At 32.4% G+C, this 13,709-nt stretch overlaps 1 protein-coding gene across 4 annotated transcripts; it reads left to right on the top strand.

Moving 5' to 3' along the window:
• Positions 1 to 912: 912 nt before the first annotated feature.
• Positions 913 to 11,713, top strand: Bma-ceh-18.2 (Pou domain - N-terminal to homeobox domain containing protein; the record flags this gene model as incomplete). Of its 4 annotated transcripts, none has more annotated exons than XM_043082797.1 (17): positions 913 to 1,016; positions 2,047 to 2,195; positions 2,831 to 2,895; positions 3,582 to 3,717; positions 4,027 to 4,103; positions 4,168 to 4,279; positions 4,433 to 4,517; positions 5,021 to 5,320; positions 5,768 to 5,916; positions 6,350 to 6,463; positions 7,107 to 7,202; positions 7,411 to 7,646; positions 7,855 to 7,935; positions 8,155 to 8,257; positions 8,429 to 8,652; positions 11,083 to 11,373; positions 11,663 to 11,713. In XM_043082797.1, the coding sequence occupies 17 exons, from the start codon at positions 913 to 915 to the stop codon at positions 11,711 to 11,713; spliced, it is 2,373 nt and encodes a 790-aa protein (XP_042938731.1). The 4 variants fall into 4 exon arrangements, with proteins under 4 accessions (XP_042938731.1, XP_042938733.1, XP_042938732.1 ...); XM_043082799.1 differs by having other exon boundaries at positions 3,582 to 3,723; positions 7,411 to 7,640; XM_043082798.1 differs by having other exon boundaries at positions 3,582 to 3,723.
• Positions 11,714 to 13,709: the final 1,996 nt, after the last annotated feature.

The raw sequence follows: 13,709 nt of genomic DNA, 5'->3' as shown, positions 1-13,709 counted from the left end.
TGTACACATCAGCCAATACAATACATCATAATATATGCATATATATACAACATACACACACATACATTGACTGCTATGCTGTGTTAAGGGTAACTGCATATACTCTGCAAAAAAGAATTGAATTCTTGCAAGCGTCATCGTCGCAGTAATGGTTGTCAACCTTATTCATATAGATTACAACAAGCGCGATTAAAAATAATTATCAGAATAAGGCAGGAGAAATTATCATCACTATTTTTATATCACTAGGACAGTACTTATCACCCCCCATTACGCCGTTGCTGTTTCAAAAAAAGTTATAAATACAGTTTGTATTATTTGCACTTCAAACTTCTTTCTAGAACTAGGGATCTCGAAATTAATGCAAGTACTAAGAGTTGTGAGGCATTAAGCAGAGAATATACATGTGCCACATAAATTACAGCTAAGAAAAAAGTTACACTTTTACTACATATGTTATGTATATATTTATATATAGTGCGATCGTTTATCGGTTAGAGAAGTTAAAAAAATAATGATGATAATAGTGAAAGTGATTATTTCATCGACTCTCAACAACTATGCTCATCGCTTTGTTTTTTTCAACAATCACCTCCTCAGTTATTTTAATTCTTAAATATTTGTTTGTGGAAAGTGCATATAGCTACTTACTTGTTAGAACAATTAAGTACCTAAGCTTACGTGACGCTGCTCGTCATCCTTTAGCTCATTCTCTGATATCGTTTAGATTTTTCTATTTGCAGTATTATATTTATTCACAAGACAACCATCCCTTAATAGTTGATCATACGACGCGACAGAATATTCTTGAGGTATAGGCATTTTGATGTCATTCTTTCAGTTATGTCCCATCAGCAAATTTATTGAAATTAGTCATCATGCTGTCAAGAGAGAAAACAGTGGCAGGACTTCATGCGACCATCGATTGATACGCAATGCTTAAATATCAAATACCAGATGGCTTTCAGTTTCGGAGCAATGTGCATACTTCCCGGTTCGTTCATTTACCAGAACAAGTAAGCCACTTTGTACGGACTCTATTCGATTGACTTGATAACTGCAACGCTGGTTCCACGTCCGGATTGCTGCAGTGTTTATCAGTACTGCACTACGGTATACGTATGCGTGACATGGCAGCGACGAATTTGTTGTAGAATCACTTACTCTCTAGCACTAAAGGACAGTATTACAAGCAATACCCAAGCCAAGTGGACATCTCTTCCTGTTGCCCACTTCGTTTCTCCTTTCCACTGCTTTCTCTTCAAGCTTCGTCCAACACACCAACAAAAGACAGCGACAACGACAACAGTGATGAATTTCCCTTTCCATAGATATACGTAATAATGTTTTTTTTTGGAATGGAACAGGACAGAATCAATTTTATGCATATTTTGTTCCCTCTGCGAGAAATAAACTCGCACATACACTTATCCCATACACTCCACTTATATATATTTATCTATTTTATTTTATTTTATTTATTTATTCATTTATAAATGTATTATATATAGACACATCTATCGTACACAATTTAATATCGTCTTCATCATCATCGATATTATATATATGCATTTGCATACGTACAATAACAGCTGTTTTATTTCCATCCCACTGCAAGCTGTACAATGCTCTCTGTAGTTGTTCACTATTGCAGTGACCTGGAATTGACCTATGTGTAGCCCAAATTATTTAAGTAGAGAATGTGATTTGTCTAATAATTTGAATGTAAATTATTAGCTTTAACTGTGAGCAGTATGAAATTTCGCCTTTAAGAAAAAATTTAATCCAGTTAATTCACTAAGGAAATTTTTTAATGGCTGCTGATGAAAAAGGGAAATTGAGTTAGTAGGAAGAAACTAAATAAAGGAAGTAGGAGAAAGGAACTAAGAATTTTGACGATTAAAAAAACTAGTGTTGAAATTAAAGTTATGTGTGTTAATGTGCGCATATCTTCGATCTACTTAAAATAATTGATGATATGATATGTATTCAATTACAGTAGAGATCTTGTAGAAAAAGTAATTTGCTTGTATATCTTTGATTCAGGAACAAAATTGGATATAAACACATACGGGAAGCCGTGAAATTCATCGATTTTTGGCCAAAAATGTCAAGTATGTTTATTAAGTGTACTTCACGAGACAACAAACCTAGAAATGAACCTGCTAATACAAATGCGGGAAGACCTATGGAAGGTATGCTTTTAGATAATCTCACTGTTACTGTATTTATCGAATAGTACTTCAAATTCGAATACTAATGTGCTGTGGGGATGATATGATTGTAACACAGCCTTATCTGACGCTTTACAAAGATTAGTGTTTAATGTCATTTTGTCTTGTCAGAGGCAATTTATAAAGAGATGGATGGATTTATGATGAAGGTAGAAGAAAGGAAACGGAAAGATGTCTTCTGCTCAACACTACCTTACCTTCAACGATGTTACGAAAGATGATAAAATTTCTGCAGATTCTAAACATCCCTTTAATGTGCAGTAAGATGCAATGAGCAATTTAAGATTGAAGCTTGATTCGCAAGTAGTTATGAAGCGACCTGTCGCGAATAATGATTTCATCCAGTCTCAAAGATATTAAAGTTGTAACTTAGTAAAAGGATACTGAGACGGGATTTGGTAGAAACGTTTCTTCTCCCAGCTTTTTCTTGTCATTCACCCAATTTACTACTTCACACATTTGTTGAACTTCACACTATAATGGCTTAATTACTTGAGAAGCTTTCGCAACAGAAGCAGGATTTGAAATCTGATCCTATTTTACATTTTTAATTTACCACTTCTCGTCTTATCTTTACTATCATCAGTTTCTTTCAGGCATATCGAAGAATTTTGCAAACGTGTTAAGTAATGTGCCAGTTGGTGGAACAGTCTCATTTCAGGTTTGCCTGTTATCTCTTATCATTTTCCTTATATAATTTCCAGTTTTCAGTCAGACGATGTAACTCACTTCGTAAAGAGAGCAAACTTGTTCGAAAGGGATCAGAAGTGAAGTGTATTTAAATAGGCTAATTTGATAGGAGTAAGATTTCATTTCTGGAAAAAATCAACAGGAAGTATTTATATTCAAAACCTCCAACCAACTTCTGGGCAATACCTGGGCTGGAAAGCTGTAATCCTCAACCCCTTGCTTCTCGTCACTGTCTTTTCTTATCTAATTTGCATGAATTTCCTTCAAGTAGTGCGGTGTTTCACAAATTTCGTGACAGCATGAAATTGTCGTCACCGTGTCAAGGTTTTTCAAAACGTTAGAAACTGCAAGAGCGAATGACGTTCTGTTCCCAATAGTTATGTGAAACCTGTTCAGGACTGATTCCTTACCGACATCTATTATTACATACTTTGAGTCATATTGTTGTTTCTAATATTTAAATTAGCTCCAGTTTAGTTGCAAAATGACACGATGTTGTGTGTTGTTTGTGGTCTCTTCTGCTTGTTGGTGTCTATTTTCAAACTACATTTTTAGAAAGGAACTTTGGTTAATGTTGTAACATCTCTTTGCGCTTTTAAGGAACTCCACTTCATCTAATTTAGTATTTACATCTAATTTAGTGTTTGAAATTTTCAGGTTACAGCTTATAAAAGAGCAAGTGAGGAAACTTTGGTGACTGATACATCTGATGTTGAAGCAAGCACGAGTACGGCTTTAAGCTGCAGGAATATATCATCAAATAGTCTCCTCGATCGGCGGCAACCACTAGTTAGTAAGGGTTCGAATCCCACATCGTTTCTGCCATCACTCTGAGCTGCTTTTATAATCTGATTTGTACAAAACTGTTTCTTTTTCATAATAATTGTGCTTCCGGGGAAAATCATTGGACTGTAGATGTGACATATTCCCATTTCTGGTTTACTGTTTATGCAGTGCGATTTTGACTTTTACTCGATATGATTTTTGTGATAGTTTGCATTATTTTATAAAGGCAAATACTGAGATCTATGAAATCTCCACTTTGCATATTTTGCAAATTTACTAAAATTTAAGAATTCTGTAAATGTTCATTTTATTTTAGCGGATAACAGCGTTTCCAGATCATCGTGCAAACGCAAATCAGCCTTGCCAAAAAAACGACCCAGCACTATACAGGAGGTGAAACATTTATTTTCACTGTTTTTTTGTACAGTTTAAATTGTTTTTTCTTTTTGAATTTCAGCCTATGATCATAAGTGCTGAAACGGGTGAAGCTGTCGATGATGATGCCGCTCTTACGGAAGATTCGGTTTGTTCATCAGGAAATGATATCGTCGGCAAGGATTGCAGATTTGGTATAGGTTTGATGATTCTGCATAATTTAGAAACTTGGTTTGAAATTAATAAATTGGATGCTTTATAGTAATTAAATGACGATAATTTTTTGTGATAATATTATTATAACAACATGAGAGAAAAAGCTGCAGGATCAACTGACTTCTGTTAAGGTGGCACTGATTTACAACGATTATTGTCAGTGACAGAGAAATGCGTACTTCCAAACTTGTGTGGTGCAACGAATGCAAGGAATATGTATGTATAGGTTTGATGAAATGGAGACATCTGTTTCCATTTCTCCTCTTTTAATTCTTCTGATTTAAAATTTGCTTTTTGTAACTGTCTGTAGGTTTATGATACATGTATTTTAGTAACGCCTAATTATTTTTTACTCGAAAAAAAAGTTTATTTTGCTTTTATATAAATTTTTGATTCAAGAATCAGTGAGGGATTCATAGTACAAAGTAACCGGTTAATTAATTGTTTAAGCATACAAATGCGTTTGTAGTACAGAGAGAAAAGGTTAATTAAAGAATGGAAATTTTTGAGTAGAGAATCTGTATGAGGCAGTGGAGCAGAATAATGAAGTAGTTAAAGTAATTTTTACAAATCTTTTATGGAGAAGTAATTGTTTCATAATCCTATCGTGGTAATAGTACATTATTGTTTGTTACTATGTACTGCATTGACTTTCAAGAGTACTATAACGAAGAGGTAACATTTTTGCACAATATAGTACGTCTACTAACATCTTTTAGTTTGTATTGTGATAACGAATTCCTGAATGGTGAAATTAAATCGGAACATTGGGAAACTTCATCGATCTCTTCTTCCGATATACTGATGATAGATACACGATCAAACAGCTTATCGTTGTTAGAAGATGTTGATGGAAAACAACAAACTATGGAATGTGTGGAATCGTCTATTATCACAGATATAATTGACTATGTGGATTCTACTGAATATAATACGGATTCATCAAAGGCTTTTCATGAACCTGTGGATATACAAATTACCGAAAATTCACCTTCACAAACCGATAGTTCAGTAGACAGGTGCTTTGTTTCGTTAATTTGCTTATATTTAATAGTGAGACAATTGCGAAGGAAGTATACATAGCGTGGTCATATAAAAGTTACATTCAGGATATGTGCTCAGGTTAAATAAGCTATTTACTGCGACAGATTTGTCTTTTCCGTTGCACATTTCTTGAATATTTATAAACAGTCTGAGTACTCTTTCATTGTATTTTTCTTGACTGCACTATCAACTAACATCTCACTGCTTAGTTATCTTATTTCTGCAAAGATTTATTTGGCTTCAATTTGGTAATAACTCATTGCCAAGATATGATAAAAACGTAAAAGATAATCTCTATGCTAGAAAGAACAAAGCAATGCTAGAAAAGAGAAAGTCGATTTGTTAACGACCTCATATATTTATAAGGACTTGAGGTTCTATTGCTCTGCTAGTGTTTCGAATTTTTTCCTACTCTATTTTAGAACAAATAAATATCAAGAAGCGACCGATACGAAAATTTGCAACTTCTCTGAACAATTTGTGGGTCAACGGAATGGTTCGATTATATCAAATTTGAATGATGTCTTGATTTTGAATGCTGCAATAAACAGTTTTCTTTGGGCCAATGCAGGTAAAGTTTTCAAAATTGGGGTTTTGTTTTGTTTCGAGTTATTGTTAAAATTTGATAATACATTCTCGAAGCCTATATCTTTTCATGTTTTATTTTGTTTCAAATTAATATTAGAATTCGATAATATATCTCTGAAGTTATGTCTTTGTGGATCAATATATTGGTTCTTCGCTTATTTTTCCGTTTTGCTATGTTTTGATTAAATTGAGATGTAGCGTCTGAAATATGAGATATAACAGACTCATTAGGATTTCGGAATCTGAAATTTACAGATTGATCAGTTGAAGTTTTTTAAAAGAGACAGCTTTATAGTTATAGGAATTCCTATTTTTACATATTTTTTGAAGTTTTAAATACTCAAGTAAAACATTTTTCCGATGTTAGCCGGTTGATAAAAGGTTTAGAAATTATCCTTATTAAAAAATATTTATAGCTACCGGGACGGATGGAGCAAATCCTTTCATTACTCCGGAAATGCTTGCGTCACTCTCAGCTGCTGATTTATCATCCTCTTTAGCCGTTCCATGTGCTTCCAACCTTACCGACAGTATGTTTAATTTAATATTTTTACGAATTGCATTCTATTGATGAGCATGTTTTGCTTATGTAGTATTGCCAGTTTTCCTGTCTCTCAAATTCTTATCTTTTCTGATATGCTCATTAAAAATATCAAAAAGAGCACTTATTATTCAAAAGGTCTTGTGTTCATAGAAGAGGAAGTTGTAAAGAGTGGAGGACTCATTTCCATTTCGAGCATCGTGCAAATATTTAAATAGATGTACTCATGAGTTTAAGACTAATGTCACAGCCAAGTTTTTTTATCTCATCTTGTCTTTTCAACATTTACCCACACTTGATTTCTTTTTTTCATCTCTTTTTAAAGAATATTTTGTTATGAAATACAATTCTTGGACGCCACAGCTATAATTATGTGCAGTGTTATTCAAAACCAAGAACTCCATCTCATTTCTATTTAAAATAGATACTTATGTGTTTGACTGTTTTGCATTTTTCCATAATTCATTAGTTCGTTATTTTTCTGCATGTCTGCTTTTTAATATAACTTTAATTTCCCCCTTTAGATTTATCCATTTTAACTCCTCTTGAAAATTTAAATCCCAGTCATACCTATTAATTTAGAATCTTACTTTTGAACTCATTCTATTGTCAAGTTTTGCCAATGTTTATAGGTCTGATAAGTGTTGATCAGCAGCAAAGCGCAAATATGTTGCTCTTAGAAGCAGTTGCTGCTGCTAGAGGTGCAGGAACGATGCGAGATTTACTAGGTTCATTTCTCTTTTAAAAACCTGCATAGTTTTTTTTTTTTTTTCGCACTTCCAAAATTCTTAAGAGACTATGAGGCTTACAAGTATATAAGGGAGCGTATAAAAATATACAAAGGGCAAGAAATATATTCATTATGCGAATAGGTTAAGAAATACATTTCTTGGTGAAACGAGCATTTAAATTCCAAGAAATAGAATCAAATTGCAGGGATTACATCAACAAATGACGCGGCAGCGATTGATGTTATGAGTGGCCATAAATCGAAATTATCTGCAGTTTCATCAATGTCTGCTACAGCGGAAATTGTTCCTACCAGTGCTCCAAATATCTTTTTTAATGATGATCATGATGGAATGAGCAAAAAACACGATCAGCGTTTAGGGGATCATTTTTCACACAATGGTAGAGCAGCGTCTGCTGGCAAAAATGTTAATGTGGTAAAAGTTGGTCATTTTCCAGAATTCACGATAAATTTATCGATATGTTGTTATTCTCCAATTAGTAATGTTCTTAAAGTAATGAAAAAATCTCTATATAAGATGTTTCTTTTATTCGCTATCGTTCTCTGCTTGTCAACTTTTTACCATAATGTTTCTAAACGAATCCAGGAGATTTCTGAGATGTAATATCAGCTGTTTACATTCATTGCAGTTGGGTGATACAAAACGTCAATCGAATAAGTGCAAAATTAGTGATATAAAATTGAGCATTAAAAAGCGAGCAAACGAAGAGGTTCTTTCCATATTATTCCAAATTGATGACGTAGTTTTTTTTTGTTTTGTTTCGTGTTTTAGTATTCAGATTTTTTCCAGTATTCCAATATTGTCAGGAAAATTAAATTTTTAAATTTTTAAGATAGATAAATTTAAGATAGGTAAAAAAAAATTTAGATAGATAAATTCTCTGATCTCTTTTTGTAACTTTTAATATATATCAATGCACTAATTCCAGATTCTGAGCAGTGCAGCACGTGCAATTACTAAGGAGGAAAAGATTGATTTGGATGAGCTGGAAAATTTTGCTCAAACATTCAAAAAGCAACGCATCAAATTTGGTAAGATTTATGATATCAGTCTGATAAATTGCAACAAGTAATTTTTTTTGCGAATTTAAATGATCTGAAGTTCAGGATACAAAAATTTTTGATTGCTTCAGTAATTGTAGCTGCATTTTTTCAAATTGAACTTTACATGAAATTAAAATTCATTGAATTTGGTAGTTGTAGGTTTCACGCAAGGTGATGTTGGTCTTGCTCTTGGGCGCCGTTATGGGACTGATTTTTCGCAAACAACTATATCACGTTTCGAAGCACTAAATTTATCCTTTAAAAATATGTGCAAATTACGTCCATTGCTCAAAGAATGGTTGGAGGATGCAGAAGCGGCATTGGCCAACGGCGCTACTATCAGTGATCTCTTGGATGCACCGTCTAGAGAGCCAACTCTACAAGTTTGTTTGTTGGATTTATTTCTTTTTATCGCAACATATCCTTACTAATGGAATTCTTTCAGCGATCATATTTTTTACATTATTTGCAAAATATTCCAACTACATATAATGATGGTACCTCAGAATTTCTTTTGTTTTCGAATGTTAGCTATGCTTCAGCAGCTTTTTCATACATCGCTTGATGTAGAACAATATCTGATGAGGTGAACAAAGAACTGTCATTCAAAAAGGTTGATAATATAAATATTTTAAGACTTGTGTTAAAATTTCATTGTCTTATTCTCGGGAATTCTTGCTTGTAATATTCATCGTAATCAGTAGCTGGTCCGGAAGATTTTTTTTAGGGTGCGTAGTTCCGACTTATCCTATATTTTACTATAATTTTTATTGCTTTTATTTTGCTATTATATGCATGATTCTGAGAACTGCTTAGCCTAAATTCCAGAAAGGCTTCAAAAAGCGGTATTCAGTTACACATATGAATAGCTAGACTTTTATATTTAGAGAACTGCTTTTAAATGGAAAAAGGCTTGTTTCCTTAATTTGCTTTCAATTTTCATTTTGTTTCTTTAATTTGAATCACAGATACATATATTGTCAATATCGTTATTTTCGAAAATTTGGCATCAAACTGATAATTTCAATTGAAAATCTTCGGAAACAATCCCATTACCTTTTCAGGAATGCCATTTCAGGGATGATTTACAAAACAAATTTGTTGTGGGCTCAAGGAGCAGTTATTTTGAGTTGTAATTGTTTAATGACAAATTATAACAGAAAAGTAGAAAAAAATTTAAAAAAACTCAGGGAAATGTTGCAAGCTTTATAACTCATGCAGTGAATTAGACTATGAAATTTGATACAAAACACAATGGAGATAATTTTTTTAAGCTTAGTTGGTGTAACTATAATTACAGTGAAGCAAAACATAGATATGTATGTTAAGATGGTAGCAAAAGTGCAGGTAAGAATAAATATAGTACCATAAAATAGGTAATGAATGCTGTCGTTCTGTCGCCTAATTCACCTTAAAAGCGCTACATGGATTTTGTGTGTGTTTCATAGTTGCTAGAGGATAATTTTTGAGATGCACGTTGGTTTAGCTCTTCAAGGTCATATATAACGATTTAAGTACTATCAGTCGAGAAATTTTGGAATTTATATTTGAATAAATTTATCTTTTATTCATGAATGTTCTGATTTCTTTCCAGCAATGTTGCGTCTTTTAGCAGTTTCGAAAATCCCTTATTTTTTTTGCACTGAATTTGGGATAAAACTTTAAGTTTATGTCATTAAAAAAAAAAACAAAAAGCTTTCTTCCTGTCTTTCCAGTTTTTTCTTTTATAACGTCCCATGTGTATTAAAAGACATATGCAGAAAAAATTTATTAAAATTTGTAAATATACATTTTTGACCTTTCAAAATCCTTTATCCATTATCCTATTTTATATCTTTGCACACTTTATGACATTTGACATACTAATGATATTTCGTATGTTTGCTCTTTTTTTTATACGCAAGGGATTTGGTGGGGAATTTTTTATAGAGGAAATCTGATGCTGCGGTAACGGTAAGCTTTGACAGTGTCAGTCTATTACAATGGTAATAGTGTAGAATGGTGAGAAACTTTTAAAACTTAATGAGCTGATTAAGTAATAATTGGCGATATTTTAACTGTTAGTAGATGCTATTTTATTTGACACTGTGACATATAATAGGTACATAATAGTGATTTAAATAAATAATTGAGTTAGTGTCGAAGTTAGTAATTAGTATTTATAGCAAAAGTGTAAGCGCCCATTTGTTTTTCCACAAAATTCTTTTCTGCATGAGGAATGAGTTGGAGATTTGAGTTCCTGTGTTTACTATAGATGAATGTAGATCGTTTGTTTGTATTGTTTCTCATTTTCAAAGAAATTTGATTATTGATCTAAAATATAGCGTTTTGTAAAAAAATCATCCTCACACTGTCATCCTCATTCTAGTTTTTTTTTTTTTTTTTTGCTGTGAAATTTGTCTTAGAATTATTTTTTTTTTTTTGAGCATATATATTAAGGATATTCATTCAGATTTTCAGGTATATTAAAACATTCACTCAGACTTTCAACTCATACTTTTCCTTTTTTCCAATTTAATTCCTAAATAAATGCTATTATATTTGATGTGCTTGCGTTAGTGAAAGTCTCGAAAAGTAATTATGTCTCATGTAGGACATTCCATTAAAGCGGCATAAGCATAGCTTTTCAAGATAAAATCTGGTCTTTTTTTAAATTTATATTTGCTATGAGGACATGAATAAAATAGCAATGATTTAGATAGAATTATATTCTTAGGGAAAATCTTTATTTGAAAGCTAGGCTCGATAAATGAAGAACCAAAACTTTGAAGAGATGTTTTGTAGTTGTAAAGTTGATAAATTTTTTTTTTCAGTATCACACATCGGTAATACATTTACCGTTGAATAATAACAAACCGAGCTCTTTAATGAGCATTAATGCAAGCAGTGGTAATAAAATGCTAAGCGACGAGTCACCATCACCAAATGGATCTACTGTGTGCAGTTCAGGCACTGCTGGTGGTGTTCCGCTGAAAAAACGTCGCAAACGAACCAACTTGGATTTAGCACAACGTTCAGCACTGGATGCTTACTTTGATATGAACCCACGTCCGGACCACAATAGAATGGCGGAAATTGCCGAATTAGTAGGGCTAGATCGAGATGTAAGTTATTATTGTTAATTGTGCACAAGACCAGTTATATTTAATTACAAAGCTGTTCCTGTTGGATTAACTCAGGTTCATTTCATAAGTTTATATTATCATGTTGAGGATAGCAACCTTTAGAGTGGTTGTGGTTGTTAGACTGAGTCTTCTCATATTGATTTCCACATTCTCCATTTCAGCTATATCACGATTATCATGATGATTTTGTACATATAGCCTTCTGCTGTTTTTGCGTGAATGCTCCATAAAGCTTCTGTTTTCACTTGAAGTAGCTCATTTATTCTAGGTAGTTCGCGTATGGTTTTGCAATCGACGACAGAAACTTCGTAAAGAATAATTTATTATATTAGTTGTGCGGTTCTGTTCGTCCTCTCCATTTCAGTATCACGCCACGATTCGCTTTTTTGCCCTTATTGCTCAGAAGTCTTTCTCGATACAGAGTAGTCATTTCTTTGTTATTTATTCTATTATTTTTTAATTTTTTTTCAGGTAAAATAATTCAGATTTGCCTTCTTACAATTCGTCCTTCACTTTTTCTGTGGGAATAGATATTAAAAGCTAAGCAAATAGGAAATTATAATTAAAAAGCATAATAAACATTAGGAAATAAAATTGCAAATCCCCTTTAGACCCTATAGACATTCGAAGCGCGAAATTTACATGATTTTTCAAAAATGTTAAACTTTTTTTTTTATTTTTATTAAATGTTTAAATATTTAAATGTGTTTATGTTTAGACATATTTATTTTTTGTAAATTTTATTGTTAACTCATTGGTCTTTTTGGCTGAAAAAGTTCTATGCTTTTTTAAAAGTTGACTCTCTGTCATCGCTGTTGTTGTTTTCGTGAATTTTTCTTTTCATGTGCCTTCCAATTCTTTTTTCAGTATCCATACTGTATTCACTTTTTTGTTGCTTAATCTGCTTCTCTTTACATTTTATCTTATTTTTTATGATTTAATGCATTTTTGGTAAGAGCGTTTTCTTCTTTGAATGTCCGATTCTCTTTTTATATGCATTCTTTTCATTATTTATGTCAAATATATTGCATATTTATTCCTTTTTCTAGATCATATTGTTGAGAACTATCAACTTTCATCACATTAGAGTAGCTCTCTCACCACTGCAATCAATTCTCTTCCGGTGCAGCTTTGCTCAATAGTGATCGACTTTGTTAACAGATAGATCACTCCTGCATGAATAATTTCAACCATCAACCATATTCATGTATTTTTAAAATGTGTTCCATAGATTTCATTTATTTGAAATGCAACAGATATGCCGGCGTCCTTTGAAGGGATTGTTTACCCTTGCGAATGTACTAGTATGTTTTCGTTTAAACTCCCTAAAATTTAAAGACCAGTAAAAAGCAAAAAAATTTTGTTTTGGATAGCTCGAATTTAGAATTTCTATAAATTTGTGACTTGAACTCTTGAATTATAGTCATCATCTATCTTTATCTCTGTACATGAAAGATGCAAATGGTTATAAGTTTTAGTCTGGATCGATATTCTCTGATAGATGACAAGCAGATGCAAAGATTGGTTTAGGAAGACGAATTACTACTTTGCGATTCCATAATTTTACAATCAGTGCAAATTGCTCTTCAGATTATGATGTTTGAGTGATATGTAATACTCTTTTGGTTCATTTTTCGGATTCATATTTTAGATTTGTGTATTATAAATCAATCCTTTTTGGAAATATGAAAAGTGAATAATTCCTCATAATGAGTTTATATTCATGTATTTATTACTATTTCCCTGTGCGAATTATTCTGGTGATTTTATTTTGCTCGTCTGATGTTAGTGTTCAGTCTTCCATTTTTGCTTCAGTTGAAAAGATTGTATTTATGCAGATGTGGTTTTTGGTTTCAATCTCTATTTGTACCTATGTTTGCTTGCATCATCCAGACGACGAGTATATATTTGATTATCGTGGCCAGTTTGTTTATTGTAACATCGCTCGAGTAATACGATTGTTTTCAGCACTTTGTCGATTTTACTTTTCTTTGTTTAATATCATATGAAATAATCGTCATTGCTGTTATAAGTTCAGTTTGTGATACAACAATAATAACGCTTGTAGTTTTTGGTTATTTTACTAAAAAAATCGTTTACCCAAACAGTAAATATATTTTGGACACATTCTAACTGAGAATCTAAAATCAGCAGGAATTCTGGCTATTAGAGAGTGCAGTAGAGCAGACCAGTAGATAGGAAAGTGAGGAGTTAAAAAGAACACAGGTGTTCATTGATTCACGCATAAGCTTTTAATCAAACCACTAAAGTTTTGAATACACACCTGATAGTTAATTTATGTATGACAGAAGTAT

The sequence above is a fragment of the Brugia malayi genome (assembly GCF_000002995.4).
Source record: "Brugia malayi strain FR3 genome assembly, contig: Bm_010, whole genome shotgun sequence".
NCBI classification, from domain to species: domain Eukaryota; kingdom Metazoa; phylum Nematoda; class Chromadorea; order Rhabditida; family Onchocercidae; genus Brugia; species Brugia malayi.
Note: the sequence above shows the minus strand (reverse complement) of the source record. Positions and strands in the feature narration are given on the sequence as shown.